The sequence below is a fragment of the Coregonus lavaretus genome (genome assembly GCF_964263955.1).
Source record: "Coregonus lavaretus genome assembly, chromosome: 10".
Classification (NCBI taxonomy): Eukaryota; Metazoa; Chordata; class Actinopteri; order Salmoniformes; family Salmonidae; genus Coregonus; species Coregonus lavaretus.
Window position 1 is genome coordinate 7,270,659 of NC_139997.1, and position 23,429 is coordinate 7,294,087.

The 23,429-nt window shown below is 43.7% G+C and overlaps 1 protein-coding gene across 1 annotated transcript in view; it reads right to left on the minus strand.

The window, feature by feature from the left end:
• LOC311135810 (uncharacterized protein) overlaps positions 1–3,733 on the minus strand; it is a gene marked incomplete at its 3' end in the record, with an annotated part of 21,801 nt that extends 18,068 nt beyond the window's left edge. The window contains exons 1-3 of the mRNA XM_084169850.1: positions 3,533–3,733; positions 3,286–3,315; positions 237–379 (exon numbers count right to left, since the gene is read on the minus strand). Of these exons, the coding sequence (XP_084025976.1) occupies positions 237–379; positions 3,286–3,315; positions 3,533–3,653 (294 nt within the window). The 5' untranslated portion in view covers positions 3,654–3,733. The remainder of the gene's footprint in view (positions 1–236; positions 380–3,285; positions 3,316–3,532) is intronic.
• Positions 3,734–23,429: the final 19,696 nt, after the last annotated feature.

The window sequence follows — 23,429 nt, forward strand, 5'->3', positions numbered from 1 at the left end:
CAACCAATTCACTGCTAATGTGATGGTGAGACAGAGTGACGATAGCTGAGATAGAAAATAAGTTCCCTCTGAAAACACATTTGTGCTGAAGAAGAAAAAGCAAGCCACCTGTTTGTCATTCATCTCAATTCAAATGGTTGTTGTGAAGGAAGAGACAGAGACGTGGAAAGTGTGTGCCAGAGGGAAGGTATCAAATATTAAACAAGAAAGGCATCGCTCTCAGGTATCATTCTCACCTGTTTGGCTGGGTCTTTCTTGACCAATCCGGTCGCAGCAGCGATATTCCCCGCCCCCTCCACAGTCTTGTTGCACACTGCTGTGACACCTGTCACCATGGCTCCGCCCACCTGGGACACCCCAGACACCGTTTTACCTGCAACTGTGGAGACAGAGAGCGAGACCGTAAAAGAGAGAGACAGAGGGAGAGAGAGAGAGGGGGAGAGAGAGGGGGGGGAATATGAAGAGGTAAACATCCAGAGGTAAATACTGTATCTCATGGTTAGAGAAGATACTGTTATGATATGGGGGAAGGTTAGTGTTAGGACACAGACAAACACACTACCAGGATACACTTCCACAAGCCACCACCAGGTGGCAGCAGCAGCCGGGTCTAGGTGTTGAGCTAAGCCTTGATAAGCACATCAGGTGCTGCCAGTTAATGTGATGGTGGCAGCTGGCAGAGCCGTGAGGCTGCTGGGTTTGTTTGGTGGCCATGAGGCCTTTCCTTTGATTTTGAGTCTTTAGCTTGGGCATGCCTTTGATATTTTTTCATTTTGTTTCGTCACCATCTGAATAAATAATATTCTACTCGGTCTGGCTGACCAAGAGGTCAAGAGAGGCAGAGCAGGCCTTGGATCAAGGTAAGGTTGCTGTCTCCCTTGGCACATGTACATTCAACACCTAGACGCATACGCTGATTTCTCACATAGATGCACATCTTAAATCAGGTTACATACCAGGTAACTAGGTCTAAGACCCCTAGACATACGGTAGGCTAGTTATTGGTGTTGGTAACAATACCCATTAGCCTGGTCCCAGATCTGTTTGATAAAGGCAAATCCTATGGTCTGGATTGTTTGCTATACAGCTCAAACATATCTGGGACCATCTTTCCTGGATGCCCATGGTCCCTATTAAGGTATAGGAACTAAATTCTCATGATATATTATTAACCATAGTAACCTCTGCTCTGCTCTAGTCTAGGCATGGATAGCTTACCAAGGCTATAACCAGAAAACCTGATTAATCTAGTGACTGGTGGCCATGACAGCAACAAAACATGACTCAAAGGAAGATACAGTCAGGCACACTCCCCCACACACCCCCCCCCCCCACATCCCCCCTACACACACACACACACACAGACACACACACACAGACACACACACGCACACCCCACACACACACCCACCCACACACACCCCACACCCCCACATCCCCCCACACACGCACACACACCAACACCCACCCCCACACACACACAGACACACACACACACACACACCCACCCCCACACACCCCCACCCCCACACACCCCCACACACACACCTACACACACCCCCACACAAACACACACACACACACACACACACACACACACACACCATTCACTCCAATCATAAGACAATTCAGGTACTGAGGACATTCAACATGTAGCCTATCTTTCATTTCAACTGCAAATGTGAACAGCTGAACAGTGACTCCAAGACAGACTACACGCTGTCTCTTTCAATTCAATGGAACATAATGAATTCTGTGAGCAGTGACTCTAAGACAGAGTGTATAGGCTGTAAAGGTGAGCTGTGACTCTAAGACAGAGTGTATAGGCTGTAAAGGTGAGCTGTGACTCTAAGACAGAGTGTATAGGCTGTAAAGGTGAGCAGTGACTCTAAGACAGAGTGTATAGGCTGTAAAGGTGAGCTGTGACTCTAAGACAGAGTGTATAGGCTGTAAAGGTGAGCTGTGACTCTAAGACAGAGTGTATAGGCTGTAAAGGTGAGCAGTGACTCTAAGACAGAGTGTATAGGCTGTAAAGGTGAGCTGTGACTCTAAGACAGAGTGTATAGGCTGTAAAGGTGAGCAGTGACTCTAAGACAGAGTGTATAGGCTGTAAAGGTGAGCAGTGACTCTAAGACAGAGTGTATAGGCTGTAAAGGTGAGCAGTGACTCTAAGACAGAGTGTATAGGCTGTAAAGGTGAGCAGTGACTCTAAGACAGAGTGTATAGGCTGTAAAGGTGAGCAGTGACTCTAAGACAGAGTGTATAGGCTGTAAAGGTGAGCAGTGACTCTAAGACAGAGTGTATAGGCTGTAAAGGTGAGCAGTGACTCTAATACAGAGTGTATAGGCTGTAAAGGTGAGCAGTGACTCTAAGACAGAGTGTATAGGCTGTAAAGGTGAGCAGTGACTCTAAGACAGAGTGTATAGGCTGTAAAGGTGAGCTGTGACTCTAAGACAGAGTGTATAGGCTGTAAAGGTGAGCAGTGACTCTAAGACAGAGTGTATAGGCTGTAAAGGTGAGCAGTGACTCTAAGACAGAGTGTATAGGCTGTAAAGGTGAGCAGTGACTCTAAGACAGAGTGTATAGGCTGTAAAGGTGAGCAGTGACTCTAAGACAGAGTGTATAGGCTGTAAAGGTGAGTAGTGTAATATCACTGGTATTATTACTCTGCTGGCATTGGTGTCACAAACAATATAGACCATGACAATATGATCTCTGCTGGCATTGGTGTCACAAACAATATAGACCATGACAATATGATCTCTGCTGGCATTGGTGTCACAAACAATATAGACCATGACAATATGATCTCTGCTGGCATTGGTGTCACAAACAATATAGACCATGACAATATGATCTCTGCTCGCATTGGTGTCACAAACAATATAGACCATGACAATATGATCTCTGCTGGCATTGGTGTCACAAACAATATAGACCATGACAATATGATCTCTGCTGGCATTGGTGTCACAAACAATATAGACCATGACAATATGATCTCTGCTGGCATTGGTGTCACAAACAATATAGACCATGACAATATGATCTCTGCTGGCTTTCCTGCTAGTTGTTTAGTGTGTGTGTGTGTGTGTGTGTGTGTGTCTGTGTGTCTGTGTCTGTGTGTGTCTGTGTGTCTGTGTGTGTCAGCAATTCTATTGTATTTTATTATAACGTATATAAAATCATTGATTAAACTAACTGTTCATGTTGTAATGTACTATACACAGTAGATTCTTTTCTATTAAATAGCTTAAATGGTGGTACTGGTGACATCTAGCCTACCTGTTGTGACGCCATCTTTTGTTTTGTTGCCTATGAAAAGAACAAAAACAGGTGAAGGACAGGTGACAAATAATTAACATCCCATTGATTGATCTTGCGGAGCATCACTGTCATTCAATAAAAGTATCACTTTATGTTGGCTGATTAAAACCATTGACATACAGAATTTCTAACATTCAACGTCTCAGCAATGATTCAACAGGAAGTAATGACAAACAGCATGTAGACTACTATTGTCAACACCTACCGACAAAGATAACACCATCTTTTGTCATCTCAGCCGCCCCAGTCACTCCCTGCTTTGTCTTCTCTGCAGCTGCCACGACCCCGTCCTTGGCTTTTGAGAACCCCTTCATTAGCGCATCCATGACTGTCCAAATTAAACAGCAACAGCTGTGGAGATATCAAAACGTGCAGCGCAATCAGCGCTGTGAAGAACTTCTCGGTAACCAGTGGTGTTACGGTGTGGGAGGGAGGAAGAGCTTAGGGTTTAGCCACGCCCACCTTTCTCTTTCTATTGACAGCCAGGTCTGGTTTATCTGGCTTAAAGACCCAATGCAGTCGTTTTTATATCAATATCAAATCCTTTCTGGGTAACAATTAAGTACCTTACTTTTTGGGGGGTTTATCTGGCTTAAAGCCCCCCCCCCCCCTAAAAAATAAATAACATCTAAAATCTAAATATATTTCTCAAGCAAGAATTTTGCTAGGACTGACTGGGAGTGGTCTGAGTGGCGAGCGACAACTGAAAACAAGCTGTTATTGGCAGAGAGGTTTGGAACTTTGAATTTACCGCATGGAAAGCCGAAACTCCTGCCCATGCAAACATGCTGATTTGAAGGTCGTGTGTAAATTGTATTTTCAACCAGCAACTATAAGGAAATAACACTGATAAAATGTTTTCACAATTCTACAGTGTTAGTTTCAACTGTTGTACAATATGATACAGAACACAGGAAAAACTGAATTTGGACTACACTGGGCCTTTAACATGTTTTAAAATTCGCTTTCACATGCATGACAATGGACATACGTTATAGAGAAACAGAAGGCAGGTAGCCTAATTCCCGTTTGAAGCCTTGGTGATGCCGACTAGACAGTCTAGCCTACAACAATTGTTGTCAGCACACATCACATCTGTTCTCCAGAAACGGTGCCTCTCCATTTGGAGAATTGTATGATGGCTACAATATGTCACCACAACTCAGCCTACTTTTGTCATGATCAATTCCGATACTCAGTCTTACATTTTTTAAATAGAGAAATTTACAAACAATGTTTAATGGGAATAATGAATTATATAACAAAATCTATCAAGATATTCTCGACTGGTGTTTAAAAAAATGGCATTCGATTTGCTACAAACCTGTGGATTGTTCGCACACCTGTAAATTGCCTTCCAACTTCCCTTTCGACGCTGAAATTCTTCTTCTTTTAAAGACAATTCAGCTCTTATGTCCTAGAAATCGAGAAAAACCTGTTGCCTTGTTTTGTAGAACGAATCGATTTAGCCCTGCAGGTTTGAAACCGACACTTCTCGGCTTTGGAACCAGTCAGAGAGCGCGTGTAACCCCGTGGTGCTGATGCTGGGAGAGCTCGAGACAGAATGGTTGCTTTACCGTCTGCATCCCACAACCCCCCCCCCGCCACACACACACACACACACACACACACAATGGCAGCCCAAATTCACCACCACTATTCTCCTGTGCGTGGCAGGTAGACCTTGTGTTATCCATCCACGCGAGTTAGTCATCAATAATTTCAACGAAAGTCTGATACATAACCGACACCGATTACACATGCATGGTTGAACATCCATCCACCACATAATGACAATTTCACATCATCAGACTATATGATAATAAATCATAATCGATTTGACAATGTGAAGGCTTGATCTTCTGTGGTCTGATATTCTAAGTATAGGCTTAACACACAGTATAACATGTAGCCTAGAGCATGCTTGTGGTTTAAAATGAAGTCCCCCTATAGCATGTATAGCCTATCAAAGGAGGAAAGTTCATCTTACATGCTCAAGAAAAATTAAGCTAATTTGATTAGGCCTATACTGATTGATTGGAATGGAGTTTAATAGAGTTCGCTGAGCTACTCTTGCATGATGACCCAAGGACTTCCTCAGACTTAATGCCTCTATAGGCCCTGTAGGCTTTGGCTTGGTGAAATAATGCAGTTGATTAGCCTACACATGCCGTCATTTGTCATTAATCAAACAGTTCTAGCCAATATAGTAAATTCAGCTTGTTATGGTCGTGGTGGGTGGTCATGATTGGATGACAGTTTATTATGGTTGTCGTGTGTGGTCATGCTTGGATGACAGTTTGCTATGGTCGTGGTGGGTGGTCATGCTTGGATGACAGTTTGCTATGGTCGTGGTGGGTGGTAATGATTGGATGACAGTTTGCTATGGTCGTGGTGGGTGGGTGGTCCTGATTGGATGACAAGCATCATGGAAGAGATGATGAATGACCGGTAGAACACAGAGAGGTAAATAGATGATGTCACACACTGTAATTACAAATAGCATCTCTGTATCCGACCACCTACCCCCCTCATCCCTACTTCCCCCTCCATCCTCCACCCCCCTCTGTGTTTCCTGCCAACTCCTCCTGCCTCGTCACCACCCTCACCCTCTTTCCTCTCTCCTTCTCCCCCTCCTCCTCCACGCCCTCCTCCTCTACCCCCTGCCGTCCCGTCCCCTCCCCCATCCTGCCACATCCTGTGGACCACCCTTGGGGCCCAGTCAGTCTCTCTCTCTCTCGCTCTTTCTCTCGCTCTCTCTTTCTGCACCTCTCTCTCTCTCTCTCTCTCTCTCTCTCTCTCTCTCTCTCTCTCTCTCTCTCTCTTTCTCTCTTTCTGCACCTTCTCTCGCTCTTTCTCTCGCTCTCTCTCTCTGCACCTTCTCTCTCTCTCTCTCTCTCTCTCTCTCTCTCTCTCTCTCTCTCTCTCTCTCTCTCTCTCTCTCTCTCTCTCTCTCTCTCTTTCTCTTTCTGCACCTTCTCTCTCTCTCTCGCTCTTTCTCTCTCGCTCTCTCTCTCTCTCTCTGCACCTTCTCTCTCTCTTTCTTTCTCTCTCTTTCTCTCTCACTCTCTGCACCTTCTCTCTCTCTCTTTCTCTCTCGCTCTCTTTCTCTCTCTCTCTCTCTCTCTCTGCACCTTCTCTCTCTCTTTCTTTCTCTCTCTTTCTCTCTCACTCTCTGCACCTTCTCTCTCTCTCTTTCTCTCTCGCTCTCTTTCTCTCTCTCTCTCTCTCTGCACCTTCTCTCTCTCTCTTTCTCTCTCGCTCTCTTTCTCTCGCTTTCATCTCTCTGTTTCAAGCTGAAAGTTACAGTTACAGTGTTTCCTCCTGAAATCTTCAGGGTTCCGGATGCATTAAAAAAATAAAATAATGACAAAATGTGCTGTGATATCCTGCTCATTACAATGTGACTGTTTGAAATGTTTACATGGCAACTGGTACTATATTTAAATCTAGATAGGCCTAATTACAGTGTTTGTTTTCTGGGTTAGGGTTTTGGCCAGATAAACATTGATTCTAGTAACTGCATGTTTGCAATGTAACACAGTTTTCAAACAGAATATGTTGCTGTGTTTGTGCTACAGGATCTACATTCACCTTAGGCTACTTTACATTTGACATTGTATTCGAATTTCAATCTTTCTCATAATTATAGGAATTATTCCACTATGCCATTATATAACATGCAAGACAATGACTGTGAAGAAGCCTGTAAAAAAAGGATAGGGTGTTCACCTGTCCCTCTGAGGACTAAACTAGTTTGCTGGATTGGATACTGAATCGCCATAAGGCTGCCGGCCGGAGCAGTAAGGATGCTGTCTTGACTGACTTGTCACTCACATCACCATCAACCAACACACTGGAGATCTTTAGGGTTCTTTAATGGATAACTGTAGATAGTGGTTTTACATAGGTAGAAAATAGAGAACATATTACAGTACACAATAATATGCAATTATGACCGTAAAATACAGTTGAAGTCGGAAGTTTACATACACTTAGGTTGGAGTCATTAAAACTCGTTTTTCAACCACTCCACAAATTTCTTGTTAACAAACTATAGTTTTGGCAAGTCGGTTAGGACATCTACTTTGGGCATGACAATGTGCAAAGTAATTTTTCCAACAATTGTTTACAGACAGATTATTTCACTTATGATTCACTGTATCACAATTCCAGTGGGTCAGAAGTTTACATACACTAAGTTGACTGTGCCTTTAAACAGCTTGGAAAATTCCAGAAAATGATGTCATGGCTTTAGAAGCTTCTGATAGGCTAATTGACATCATTTGAGTCAATTGGAGGTGTACCTGTAGATGTATTTCAAGGCCTACCTTCAAACTCAGTGCCTCTTTGCTTGACATCATGGGAAAATCAAAAGAAATCAGCCAAGACCTCAGAAAAACAAGTGTAGACCTCCACAAGTCTGGTTCATCCTTGGGAGCAATTTCCAAACGCCTGAAGGTACCACGTTCATCTGGGACCACGCAGCCGTCATACCGCTCAGGAAGGAGACGCGTTCTGTCTCCTGGAGATGAACTTACTTTGGTGCGAAAAGTGCAAATCAATCCCAGAACAACAGCAAAGGACCTTGTGAAGATGCTGGAGGAAACAGGTACAAAATAATCTATATCCACAGTAAAACGAGTCCTATATAGACATAACCTGAAAGGCCACTCAGCAAGGAAGAAGCCACTGCTCCAAAATCGCCATAAAAAAGCCAGACTACGGTTTGCAACTGCACATGGGGACAAAGATCGTACTTTTTGGAGAAATGTAATCTGGTCTGATGAAACAAAAATAGAACTGTTTGGCCATAATGACCATCGTTATGTTTGGAGGAAAAAGGGGGTAGCTTGCAAGCTGAAGAACACCATCCCAACCGTGAAGCACTGGGGTGGCAGCATCATGCTGTGGGGGTGCTTTGCTGCAGGAGGGACTGGTGCACTTCACAAAATAGATGGCGTCATGAGGAAGGAAAATTATGTGGATATATTGAAGTAACATCTCAAGACATCAGTCAGGAAGTTAAAGCTTGGTCGTAAATGGGTCTTCCAAATGGACAATGACCCCAAGCATACTTCCAAAGTTGTGGCAAAATGGCTTAAGGACAACAAAGTCAAGGTATTGGAGTGGCCATCACAAAGCCCTGACCTCAATCCTATAGAAAATGTGTGGGCAGAACAGAAAAAGCGTGTGCGAGCAAGGAGGCCTACAAACCTGACTCAGTTACACCAGCTCTGTCAGGAGGAATGGGCCAAAATTCACCCAACTTATTGTGGGGAGCTTGTGGAAGGCTACCCGAAACGTTTGACCCAAGTTAAACAATTTAAAGGCAATGCTACCAAATACTAATTGAGTGTGTGTAAACTTCTGACCCACTGGGAATGTGATGAAAGAAATAAAAGCTGAAATAAATCATTCTCTCTACAATTATTCTGACATTTCACATTCTTAAAATAAAGTGGTGATCCTAACTGACCTAAGACAGGGAATTTTTACTAGGATTAAATGTCAGGAATTGTGAAAAACTGAGTTTAAATGTATTTGGCTAAGGTGTATGTAAACTTCCGACTTCAACTGTACATACAACAGAAAGGCTGGATCAGCTTAGTTTACTAGAATATTTACATTTTTACATTTTAGTCATTTAGCAGGCGCTCTTATCAAGACATACATTTTCATACTTTTTTTAAAAATATGCAATGTAAACAAAATGCAGTAAGGCTTTATACAGAAGTTAATACAGAAGACAATACAATCCTGACTTAAATGATATACAGTATGTAAAAGGCTGCTATTACATCTAAATGGAAGGATAATGAAGTGTAAGACAACATGAATTTTACAATAGCAGAATACAGCTGCAGTCTATACACTGCTACACATTACAGTTCTGGTATGCTTACATGACGGTAAACTATAAAGTGGCCCGCAAGGACACGTGACCACCACCCAGGTGTAATAAACTGCATACTGACCATAAAATGGTGGACAGAGCGAGAGCGTTCACTATACAACTTAAACCTGTTATGAGTCTCTACTAAGCTGCCTCAGTTACAAGCAGGCTGTATAATGTAACAAACTCTGCATAGAATAAATGCTATAACAAAACTGATTGTCTTATACTTATAAACATAACTGCAATGCACCGTGTGCGTGACGCATAGAAAAAATGGTTAGCCTGGCTAACTAGCTAGCTAGCTAGCAATGACGATGCATCAGCAACTTAACTTGCAACTCAGTAATAACCCAAATTACTTTATCCACCCCGACAGCATACAGTGTGATAAACATCACATATTATGACTCACTTTTAGATGCACGCACAAATACACTTACACATGGTGCAACTTGTCCTATTACTTCTGTCGAGAATCACAAACTGTCCGTTCTGTCTTCACCTCAACTCATTGGTTGGAGGCAGGTGTAGTATCTGAGGTTTGGCTGGAGGCAGGTGTAGTATCTGAGGTTTGGCTGGAGGCAGGTGTAGTATCTGAGGTTTTCATATTGTTGGTTAGATTAACTTTACTCTACTTTGCTGAAACATCTGGAAAGTGTTACTATAGGGGCCCCCTAAAACAGTGGAGATTCGGATATGTGGAGGCCAGGAATTGGTCTATTCAAATCACGCCATCTTATGTTACATGAAGCATAGGATATATATATAATGTTTTAACAAAAGGACAGGGAGAGTGAGCATATTTGGGATTGGTTTCGTTGCTCTCCAGATTCTGCAGAGTCTGTAAATTGATGCTGAAATCTTTGATATAATAAACCTTTATAATCAAAGTACAGTGTCAGCGGATTTCTTATCAACACATCATCGCAGCATCGCTGTTCGGACACCACAGAAATTGGCGACGAGGATTTTGGGACGAGTTGCGTCTGTTTCAGCGTTCCATTGTGGGCTCCGAACTGACTCCCGCTCCAGAGGCCGGCAAATAAGGTGAGCTTTCTCACAACTTTGGGCGCTGGTCAGTTGGTGTGGCTGTGTGCGCGTTGAGGGGATGCACCGTGAATAACCTGTGTGTGCCATGCTGTAAAATTGCTGTGTGATGAGATTCCGTTCTAAATTCCAAAATGTTGTTTGCATTGTTTCCAACGCAAACAGGGGGGAGTGTCAATATAATAAAGGATCAAAGGAAAAAAGGTATTGATAACACTGGGCCCAGGGAAATTTGGCTTGAATAAAATTAAAGGGAAAAAGGAATGAAATAGAGGAATAAAATAAGGGACAAGGAACTAAGGAAAACAGGAATAATGACGTCGCTGATCTACGGAAGCCCTCAAATGAGGCGATCATAAGATGGGCCGCAAATCCTGGAAAGTCACTAGGTGAATTTTCGGGTCCGTTCCAAGGAACTGGGAGATTGTAGAATACACATTGAATTGTATGTTACCTTTCGTTATATAGTTGACGAGCTATATATCCGAAGTAGCCTCTCATTGAATATCTGCAACTCAAGGTAGCACAAATTTAGGAAGGAAAATAACGGAAAAGGAGCGGCGGAAGTTTTCATGTGTGTGTGAGAGAAAAGAGAGTGTGTGTGTGAGAGAAAGAGAGTGTGTGTGTGAGAGAAAGAGAGTGTGTGTGTGAGAGAAAGAGAGTGTGTGTGTGAGAGAAAGAGAGTGGGTGTGTGAGAGAAAGAGAGTGTGTGTGTGAGAGAAAGAGAGTGTGTGTGTGAGAGAAAGAGAGTGTGTGTGTGAGAGAAAGAGAGTGTGTGTGCGCAATGAAAGATGTCTCTGCTGTGTTTCAGCTGTGTGGATTGTGCAGAGATGTATATGCTCGACTCATGCTATGATAAGAGTTTATGTTAGATATATATACATATATATGTTTTGGTTGAGAACAGGGGTTTTAGTTTTTTTGTAAGGAAATCTGTTAATTACGGTTAAAACCTTATGAGTCTCCATTTGAGAGAACGTTTTCAAATTTGTTAAAATCCATGAGCCCCCGGGAGGACGTTATGATTGTATAGAAAGGATTTGTAATGGATAAGAAAATGGGTATAGGTCTGCAGATTAGAGTGGAATAAGTGAAGAAAGAAGAGAGAGAAAATAGACTATGGTAAAGTAAGACACTTCGAAGTAGGATTTGTGTTCTATGTTTTGTGTTGGTTTGTGCGTTTTGTTCAGTGTTACTGTTGTCTGTGTGGTAAATGTGGTTTGTTGGAAAGAACGGAGAGACAGCTGGTCTGTCTGCTGTTTGACTTAGAGAAAAATTGCTTGCGGGAGTGCTCACCTCACTCTGAAGTCACACTAATAAATGAACTGCGCATGTGTGGAGTTCTAGGAGTTTACAGTTACACAGAACGAATATGCCACTCCCCTGCCTGCACTGAGCTGCTGTGACACGCAGACTTATAGCTGCGAAGAGAAGGAGGGGGAGATTTGAGTACACACGAATAAAGTATTCTGTTTGTTAAGCGGCTGTTGCTTGACTAAGAACATATATGATGATTACTCCAATAGTTGACTTGTGTGTAATATCTGTATTGTATGGTTGAAATAATCCAGTGAGTACATAAAATATTAAATTGTTTGTTTCTTTTGTTCTCCTGTGGTGTGAGAGACGAGAAGGAGGAGACAGAGGAGATGCTGACCAGTGCGTCACGCGATAGCGTGTGCTGTCCCGGATCCAGTCCAATTAAGGCCAGTACTGTTCTATCCACAAACTTACTTTCCCTTACAGGATATTATAAACACATTTCTCGATAAAGGGCATTTATCTGTTTGTGTATGCCTAAAATATTTCATGTTGTGGCCATTTAGCAGGGGACTTGGCAACAGACTGATCAATTGATGTAATTGAGAATTACACATTGGAGGTTTTTTTTTTTTTGTGCATGGGTTGTTTTGATTAGAGTTGTGTTGAAAATCCAGCACTGAGATTATTCTGTAAAATTTAGGTGATTGGGTGCTTATTAAGCAATTTGTCTGTGGGCGCTGTAGTGTTGCTGGATTACAAGTCTTTCTTTTTTGATTGCTCTGAAGTTGACTAGTTTCCTTTACTTTTCTTTATCGGATGTGGTAAGATTGCCACTAATCAATAATTTGGTAGAATAAAAATAAATAAAAAATTACAAATATAGGAGGGAAAGATAAGCTATATAGCTTCAACTATTTTTTGGTTTACAATTTAATTAGTTTAAAATAATAATAATAATAATAAAATAATTCACAATAATGGAATATAAGAGTTGTTACAATGCGGAAAAAGGACATCAAAACTATGAAAGTAATTACTCCTGTTGATGTAGTACAAAAGAGTAACCCTCTAGTTAATGGTATTACAAGGTTATCTGGAAAATGGCATAAACGTTGGCCTGACATTGAACAACCATGGCCAGTGGAAGGGACTCTTAACCCAGACGTAATTAAAACAATGCAAGTGCTTGTGTCCACGTATAAGGCAGATCAAAAGAAGGGGAAAAAAGGGGAACAACGTAAAGAAAAGAGACAAAGAGAGCTGGGTGTTCTTAAGTTGTTTGAAAATGAGGGACAAAAACTGATAAAAGATACAAAATATAAAAGAGACAGAGGTATAGAGAAAATGTCAAAAGAGGCGAAGGTAACAGAAAAACTAATGGCAGAAGTCAATACACCTTTCTCACATACGGAGTCAGCAAAAAGACCCCCACCTTACAAGGAAGAAGTCGAGTTTAAGGACGTCTATCCTCAGCTTCCAGTGATCATTCAGGAGGGTGATTGTTGCATCAGAGATGAAGATGAACGAATAATAGAGAGAGGACAACGACAGAAACGACCATAAAGATGAATCCAAACTCCAGAAGTAAGAAGAAAACGACATGTCTGGAAACTAAGGGTAGAGTGAGGTTCAGGAGGATGGAATTTGAAGATGATGATCAGAGTGATTCAGAAGAGATCATGGGTGGATATGACCCTGTGATCAGACGGAGGTTGGCCAAAGTGGAAAGAAGGGGTGATGGAAGTTGGAAGAAGAAGGATACAAGAGATCTGACCTCTGATGAAAATGAAGATGGAGACAGCGATGAAGATTTGGAGATTAAAGGTGCTTCATGTTCTAGAGGATTTTATCCTGCAATGACTAGCACAGAAGAAATAGAAAGAGATATGGATCGATGCATATCATGCTTGGATAAGTCAAATAATTTAGAAGAAGTAAGAGAATTGGAAGAACAACTCGAGAAGCTGAAGATACAGAAGGAAAAACTGCTGAAAAAAGGATCCCAAAAATTGGAGAGGAAGTATACATTGCGGCCAAGAAAAGGGAGCACAAGTAAGAAGATGATGCCAGTGATAATCCGAGGACAGAACCTGGAGTATAAACCTTTGCAGAATACCGATATGTCAGATATACTTGAGAAGCTGCCTACTCTTCAAGATGGAGCATATCCTTGGATTTCAAAGTTGGAAGAAATTACGGTGGGAACACAGTCTGCCATAGGAGACATTAATAGACTTTTGGCTAATCTCCTTGGGATTCCAGTTATGGAAGACATTTTTCAGAGAGCTGGACTTAATCGATATATGGGGACTGCGGTGAATGATCCTGAGTTGTTAGCTGCAAGTAGAAATCGGCTGTGGAGAGCACTGAAAGATACGTTTCCAACAAATGTGCATCCTAACAACATTCTGATTGACCCACTAGGACAACAAGAAAATCCGAGAGCCTATGTGTCAAGAGCTCATCAAGTGTGGAGAAATATTACCGGAAATGATCCAGATGTGAGTCAAATAGAGCAGTCAATTTTGCGAGCTAAACTGCAGATGGGGCTGCCCTCACCAGTAAGGAGCAAACTGGCAGAGGTGGTTGGACTTGGAAGCATGGCAAAAGGAATCTATACAGATCATATAGCCCATCAAGTGGATCTATACAGGAAAAAGGAACACAACCAGAAAGAACAGGACCAAGAAACTCTCAGAAAACTCAATCAAATACAACTGGTGGAGAATAAGAAGACGGAGAAGAAACAGGCTTTGGTTATGCAGAATCAGTGTTCACCAAATCAACAATCACTGCCACAGCTTCAACCGAACCAGGTCCAACCGCAATTGTCCCAGCCACCACTAGTGGTACCAGTTGTTTCATATCCACAGCCAGTTTCCGGACAGACAAAGAATTGGAGAGGAAGAGGAAGAGGAGGAAGATTTAATCCATACTTCCAGCAATCTTCAGAAGTGTGTTATAATTGTGGACAGGTTGGTCACTTTGCCCGTGAGTGTAATGGGCCAGGAGGAAACACCAGAGGAAATTTCAGAGGAAGATACAGGGGCCAGTCAAGATAATTTGGAGGACCGGTGAACCCTTATAGGGGCCCGCAGCCAGAATTCTAGAGGTGCCCAGAAGATCCGAAAGGGGGATGTCAGCTGGAAGCATCAGGACCGGAAAAACATCCAACAATTGAGGTGAAAGTAAACAACCGACCATTGGAAGTGATGGCAGATAGCGGAGCTGCTTTCACCTGTGTTCGGCCTGAAGATGCTACACATCTCCCTATGTCCAATCAACTGATTCGGACAATCGGATTTGAGGGAGTGAAACAGCTGATTCCTCTTACGGAACCAATTGAGCTCTGCTATAAAAATCAGAAAACTACAATACCCATCCTGGTATCGGAACATACACCTATTGCATTGTTGGGAAGATATGCATTGTGTAGATTGAATTGTACAATAAAATGTACGCCAGACGGCTGTCTGGTAGAAGTGCCAAAAGAAACAGTTTACCAATTGTTGATGACGACAGAGATTGACTCTTCTTCAGTATTTTGGATTGGAAATCTCAGTGCAGATAGCCAGCTAAGATATGGGAGAAATTCATTGTGGCAAACATGCCAGATGCGAGGCTTCCGGAATATCCATTTCATTGTACGCTCAAGTATTTCAAGAATGCTGCCCAATCGAACTCAGAGGAATGGTTGAGTCATCAACCAAAGAAAGTTCAACTCAGCTCATGTTGCATAATTTTAGGACCACAAGGAGCAGCTATGAAAATAAACACAGACGATTATCTAGATAAAGAATTTGAGATTGAGAAGAGTGTGCCACATGTGACCTTGTTGGTTTCTGAAGACTATGAGCAGAAGCATATAGGAGAAATGATGACCGAAGCAGAGAAAGCTGTTTTTGTACTGATGAAAGAGAATTTGGCGATTTGGTGGAGTGAAGATCAGCGATTTCTCAAAATCATGATTTCGGCTCAAGGACAAGGACAGCCACAAACTGTACAGATGACACATTAATCTATTTGCAGTGCGAAGATGGATTCAGACCCTATGAAAGAGGAAATGTTGCAACAAGTTCCAGAATGTTTGTGGTCTCAACACAGTACCGATATTGGACTTGTGAAATCAGCCCAACCGGTGAAAGTTGAACTTCGACCAGGAGCCAGAACTCCTTGGAAGAATCAGTATCTATTGAAAGATTAAGCAATCCAAGGGATTGAACCACAAATTGAAGGACTTTCGAAAGCAGGTGTTTTGAAGACAATAAAAAATCCTCAGAGTAACACGCCTTTGTTGCCTTTGAAGAAACCCGATGAGACTTATCGTATGGTTCATGATTTGAGAGCAGTGAATGAAGTAGTAACTGATTTTCCAGCAGAAGTGCCAGACCCGCATACCTTGTTAGCCCAAATTCCTCCTGATGCGACACATGTCACGGTGTTAGACTTATGTGGTGCATTTTTTTGTGTTCCACTTAGTGTAGAAAGTCTGGGTTTATTTGGGTTCACATATAATGGGCAGTTCTATGAGTACAGGCTATTGCCACAGGGGTTCAAGCATAGCCCTCACATTTTCAATAAAGTACTGAAGGACGATTTGGTAGGGATAGATCAGATATTGCAAAGCACTGTCATTCAGTACGTGGATGGTATAATTATCTGTTCACAGAATGAGGAAACATGTCATAAAGACTCAATTAAATTGCTACAGGTATTTGCAGAAAAGGGGCATAAGGTTTCACAGAAAAAGTTGCAATATTGCCAGGAGAAGGTCGTTTATTTGGGTCAGAAAATAACGCATGGACACAGAAGCATTTCTGACAGTCAATTGGAAGTTATTTGTAAGGCTCCGAAGCCTAGAACTGTCAGAGAGATGATGACATTTCTTGGTATTGCTGGTTATTCTTCAGCCTGGGTTGAGGACTATGCTAGTTTGACGGGACCTTTGAGAGCTATGGTTAAAGATACTGGGAATGGTCAACTCCATAGCAATCTTTCCTGGACACAGGAAGGCCTTGTAGCATTTGAAACGATCAAACAGAGGTTACAAGAGGCACCAGCAATCACACTACCAGACTACTCTAAGAATTTCTTGCTATATGTGTCTACTTCTACTGGAGGTAAATATGCATGTGCAGATCTTTGTCAGCCGACAGGTACAGGGACAAATCCTCAACCTATTTCCTACTACTCTACTGCCTATTCAGAAGTAGAACTAGGGCTACCACTGTGCTACAGAGCAATGGTGGGAGTATATTTAATGTATGACAAAGCATCATCTGTTACATTACATTTACATTTACGTCATTTAGCAGACGCTCTTATCCAGAGCGACTTACAAATTGGTGCATTCACCCTATAGCCAGTGGGATAACCACTTTACAATGTTTTTTTTTTTTTTTTTTTAGGGGGGGGGGGGGGGTGGGGGGTAGAAGGATTACTTTATCCTATCCCAGGTATTCCTTAAAGAGGTGGGGTTTCAAATGTCTCCGGAAGGTGGTGAGTGACTCCGCTGTCCTGGCGTCGTGAGGGAGCTTGTTCCACCATTGGGGTGCCAGAGCAGCGAACAGTTTTGACTGGGCTGAGCGGGAACTATGCTTCCGCAGAGGAAGGGGAGCCAGCAGGCCAGAGGTGGATGAACGCAATGCCCTCGGTTGGGTGTAGGGACTGATCAGAGCCTGAAGGTACAGAGGTGCCGATCCCCTCACAGCTCCATAGGCAAGCACCATGGTCTTGTAACAGATGCGAGCTTCAACTGGAAGCCAGTGGAGTGTGCGGAGGAGCGGGGTGACGTGAGAGAACTTGGGAAGGTTGAACACCAGACGGGCTGCGGCATTCTGGATGAGTTGTAGGGGTTTAATGGCACAGGCAGGGAGCCCAGCCAACAGCGAGTTGCAGTAATCCAGACGGGAGATGACAAGTGCCTGGATTAGGACCTGTGCCGCTTCCTGTGTAAGGCAGGGTCGTACTCTCCGAATGTTGTAGAGCATGAACCTGCAGGATCGGGTCACCGCCTTGATGTTAGCGGAGAACGACAGGGTGTTGTCCAGGGTCACGCCAAGGCTCTTCGCACTCTGGGAGGAGGACACAACGGAGTTGTCAACCGTGATGGCGAGATCATGGAACGGGCAGTCCTTCCCCGGGAGGAAGAGCAGCTCCGTCTTGCCGAGGTTCAGCTTGAGGTGGTGATCCGTCATCCATACTGATATGTCTGCCAGACATGCAGAGATGCGATTCGCCACCTGGTTATCAGAAGAGGGAAAGGAGAAGATTAGTTGTGTATCGTCAGCGTAGCAATGATAGGAGAGGCCATGTGAGGATATGACAGAGCCAAGTGACTTGGTGTATAGGGAGAATAGGAGAGGGCCTAGAACTGAGCCCTGGGGGACACCAGTGGTGAGAGCACGTGGTGCGGAGACAGCTTCTCGCCACGCCACTTGGTAGGAGCGACCGGTCAGGTAGGACGCAATCCAGGAGTGAGCCGCGCCGGAGATGCCCAGCTCGGAGAGGGTGGAGAGGAGGATCTGATGGTTCACAGTATCAAAGGCAGCAGACAGGTCTAGAAGGACAAGAGCAGAGGAGAGAGAGTTAGCTTTAGCAGTGCGGAGAGCCTCCGTGACACAGAGAAGAGCAGTCTCAGTTGAATGACCAGTCCTGAAACCTGACTGGTTTGGATCAAGAAGGTCATTCTGAGAGAGATAGCAAGAGAGTTGGCTAAAGACGGCACGCTCAATAGTTTTGGAAAGAAAAGAAAGAAGGGATACTGGTCTGTAGTTGTTGACATCAGTGGGATCGAGTGTTGGTTTTTTGAGAAGGGGTGCAACTCTCGCTCTCTTGAAGACGGAAGGGACATAGCCAGCGGTCAAGGATGAGTTGATCAGCGAGGTGAGGTAGGGGAGAAGGTCACCGGAGATGGTCTGGAGAAGAGAGGAGGGGATGGGGTCAAGCGGGCAGGTTGTTGGGCGGCCTGAAGTCACAAGTCGCAGGATTTTATCTGGAGAGAGAGGGGAGAAAGAAGTCAAAGCATAGGGTAGGGCAGTGTGAGCAGGACCAGCAGTGTCATTAGACTTAACAAATGAGGATCGGATGTCGTCAACCTTCTTTTCAAAGTGGTTGATGAAGTCATCCACAGAGAGAGAGGAGGGGGGGGGGGGGATTCAGCAGGGAGGAGAATGTGGCAAAGAGCTTCCTAGGGTTAGAGGCAGATGCTTGGAATTTAGAGTGGTAGAAAGTGGCCTTAGCAGCAGAAACAGATGAAGAAAATGTAGAGAGGAGGGAGTGAAAAGATGCCAGGTCGGCAGGGAGTTTAGTTTTCTTCCATTTCCGCTGAGCAGAGGGAAGAGATGATAGGATGGAACAGGAGAGAGTAGTGGGAGAGAGAGAGCGAAGGTTGCGGCGGCGCATTACCATCTGTGTAGGGGCAGAGTGAGTAGTGTTGGAGGAGAGCGAGAGAGAAAAGGATACAAAGTAGTGGTCGGAGACATGGAGGGGAGTTGCAGTGAGATTAGTAGAAGAGCAGCATTTAGTAAAGATGAGGTCAAGCGTATTGCCTGCCTTGTGAGTAGGGGGGGACGGTGAGAGGGTGAGGTCAAAAGAGGAGAGGAGTGGAAAGAAGGAGGCAGAGAGAAATGAGTCAAATGTAGACGTAGGGAGGTTGAAATCCCCCAAAACTGTGAGGGGTGAGCCATCCTCAGGAAAGGAACTTATCAAGGCGTCAAGCTCATTGATGAACTCTCCAAGGGAACCTGGAGGGCGATAGATGACAAGGATATTAAGCTTAAATGGGCTAGTGACTGTGACAGCATGGAATTCAAATGAGGAGATAGACAGATGGGTTAGGGGAAAAATTGAGAATGTCCACTTGGGAGAGATGAGGATTCCTGTGCCACCACCCCTCTGACCAGATGCTCTCGGGGTATGCGAGAACACATGGTCAGACGAGGAGAGAGCAGTAGGAGTAGCAGTGTTTTCAGTGGTAATCCATGTTTCCGTCAGCGCCAGGAAGTCGAGGGACTGGAGGTTAGCAGAGGCTGGGATGAAGTCAGCCTTGTTGGCAGCAGAACGGCAGTTCCAGAGGCTGCCTGAGACCTGGAACTCCAGGTGTGGGGTGCGTGCAGGGACCACCAGGTTAGAGAGGCAGCAGCCACGCGGTGTGAGGCGTTTGTGTAGCCTGTGCGGAGAGGAGAGAACAGGGATAGGCAGAGGCATAGTTGACAGGCTGTAGCAAATGGCTACAATAATGCAGAGGAGATCGGAATGAAATGAACTAAACATCTGGGAAAGGAGAGAGTAGGGCCTCCCTCACCAAAACTCCCAAATATAACTCACCCAACTTCCACCTCAGAAACTATAATTGTTTCACTGAACCACCCGAATAAAAACTCTCCCAACTTCCACTTTAGAAATTAGAATTGTTGTGAACTACAGCGGTTCAATGTTTCAAGGAATAGACTCAACTTACTTTATTCAGCTAGCTAACTATGACGCCATAGCTAACTAGCATGCTAGCATCCAATAACACACAGTTTAGCACCAATACTTGGTTACAACAAACTACCAATAGTGTGTTAACACACTAAACAGATAATTCGTGTCCGTGTCTAGTTCCTTTCATAACGCAGCAATAATTAAACGTTGGCTAGCTAGCACAAATATATTGTATTTAGCTGCTACAGTACAGCTAGCTGGTCGTGTTGGCTAGCTAGCAATGGCTGCTGTGTTGACTTTGTTTGAAAAACGGCGGCGCTGCGAACAAATGTAGCTGGCTAAAAGGATATTGTATCTAGTTGCTACCGTTGCTAATAGCTACTCGCCAGCTAGTCCAGGAGGTGAGTTAGCTAGCTAGCTAGCTTCGTGCTACACCCGGCACCGCCGAATACAATGCTAACCTACAATAACTACCCACAACAGCCCACGATGCCTACCTACAATACCTAACTACAATCTAAATACATAATTTAAGCCTTACTCGACAAAGCCCAAGCTATGTATAAAGCCAAACTTACCCGACGCCAGCTGTCTGGGTGGCAGACAAGAAGACATTTGTCTTCTGCAATCAGTAGCTGTAATTAAGTACAGTAGCTACTAACTACCTAACGTTAATGCCTCAGATAATGAGGTTAGAAAAACAGCTGAATGGTAGGTAGCTAGCTGGCTTAATTACAGGTACTCTTAAGCGTGAAATAACATTGGAAACAACTATCCACCGTTGCTAAAAGTTACCAGTAGCTACCCGCTAGCTAGCTAGCTTTATTGGTCCAGGTAGTGGGTTAGCTAGCCTCGTGCTTCGCCGGGCTCCGCCGTATACAATACTTACCTACAATAATTACCTACAATAACCTACAATAACTACCTAAATAAACTACCTACAATACCTAACTACAACTACCTACCTACAATCTAAATACATGGTTTAAGCTTTACTCAACACCATATAAGAAGCCAAGCTTACCTCCTGCTAGAGAAAACACAACCTCTCCCGACCACTCCCGACCACCATTTTGCTTTTCCCATTAGTGCTGGGTTCTCTGCGTTCCTTAACTGTTGAAGACAAAATTAGCCTTCAACAAACCAACCATTTAAAAACAAACAAAAAAAACATAGCTAATTAAGTTAGTCGACAGTTTCTTTGCTATGTTAGCTGGGTAGCTAGCAAGCAATGGCTAACGTCAGCTAATGACGAAATTACATTAGGTAGCTAACGTTAAGTATACGCCGGTTAAGTAACTTTATTTTAGGCAAAGCACATGCTCGTTTGCCAGTGTTTTATTTTCTAGTTGCTATGATGGGTAACAATTCTTACCCATCATAGTCTCAAATCTTCTGAACTATGGAAAATATACATTGACTATGCCTAGGCTCAGAGACTATCATAGGCTCTTAGAGCAGGAAGATGTCACCCTAGTGATGTGTGATACGGTGAATCCAGCCGAGAATTTGCCAACTTCAGAGGATGGTGAGCCACATGATTGTGTTCAAGAAGCAGAGAAATACTCGAGGCTTAGATCAGATTTGCAAGCCCTTCCATTACGTGAGGCAGACCTGGAGTATTGGACTGATGGGTCTTGTTATCGTGTGGGAGATAAATTGTGTGCTGGCTATGCAGTAGTTAAAGCCCAAGGAACTGGATTTATTGTTGAAAATGGCTGAAGTAATACCACAGCCTGCGTCCGCACAACTTGCTGAACTTGTGGGGCTAACAGAAGCGTGTTTGTTAGCAGAAGGAAAGCGAGTGACGATATATACTGATTCTGCATATGCACATAATGTATGTCATTTGTTTGGAGCAGTGTGGAAAGGTCGAGGGTTTAAGAAAACGGATGGTTCTCCGATACAACATCATGCGCAAATAATGAAACTGTTGCATGCTATGATGAAGCCTAAAGAGATAGCGATAGCTAAGTGTGCAGCTCATAAAACAGATGTGTCAAAAGTCACACAAGGGAACAAAGCTGCTGATGAAGCTGCAAAAGCCGTCACAGGAGCAGACAAATTGGGCAAGGTTTTTCTGGTCACTCATGGAGTGGACTTGGAAGACAAAATTACGCTTAAGGATGTGATTTTGATGCAGAAAGCTGCGTCTACGATTGACAAACAGTTATGGTTAGAAACCATGAGGGGTTGATAGTAGCGCCTCTAGACCTATTAGGTCTGATGATTCAGGAAGCACATGGGTTAGCTCTTGTTGCAAGGGGGGAGGTTAGGAGAAAGATCACAAAGGAGTATGGTTTTTTGGGCACCATATTTGCTTGAACAGATTGACTATGTCATAGGCAGGTGCACAATCTGTCTGAAAAATAATGTTCGCAGGGGTGTGACTGTTCTTCCTGGTCACATTCCAACACCGAGAGGTCCTATGCGTGAGTTGGTTATCGACTTTGTTGATATGATAAAACCAGTTGAAGGGAAAAGATACATGCTGGTGGTTGTGGATAGATTTTCATGATGGCCGGAGGCCTGTCCAACCAAGCGAAAAGACGCTCAGTCGGTTGCCAAGTTCTTGTGTAAAGAAGTCATAAGCAGGTGGGGACTTCCCGATCGAATATCCTCAGATAATGGGAAAGAATTTGTGGATAAATCAGTGAAATTGATTTAGCAAAAATTGGGAATTAAGCAACGTCTAGGAGCCCACAAAGTCAAGGGATTTGTGAAAAAATTAAAGGTGTTTTGAAAAATCGCATTGTCAAGATTTGCCAGCATACGGGTCTAAACTGGATAGCGGCGCTCCCTTTAGCATTAATGGTGTGTCGCTCAAGTGAGTTGCGTGATTTATGTATGACACCCCATGAACTGGTCACAGGAAGAAGGATGCCTACGCCTTGTTTGCGAACAAGCGGAAAGGGTCCAAGTTTGGCTCTTTTGGAAGATGAAATGAGAGCGTACGTTGCATATATGGCCAATTTTCATAAAGAGTTGTCCACATATGTTTCTGACAGGCAAAGAAAAGAAGAGGTGCAGGAGAAGCTCGATGTGCAAAAAAGGAGTACAGTGCAACCTGGGGACAAGGTGTTCGTGAAGGTATTTAGAAGGAAGTGGTATAACGAACGTCGTGAAGGACCATTTGAAGTGGTTCGTAGTACTGGAACGGCTGTCCAGGTTAAAGGGTCTCCAACGTGGTATCATTTGTCACATTGTGTTAAAGCGCCTAGAGAAGAGGTGCCACGCGCAGAGAGCCAAGATGTTGAAGGCTCAAGAGAGCAGGATGAAGATAGGGAAGAACAGACAGAAGGAGAGATGCATGACAATATCCAGAGTCAAAACCCAGAAGGAGAGATTGTCCATGCTGTGGACAACGTTGATGATCATGTGTACACTTCTGATGATGCCAGACACGACTCTGCAATGGATGGACAGGAAAGGAGATTTGGGGACATTGATTTTCAATACGTCCCAG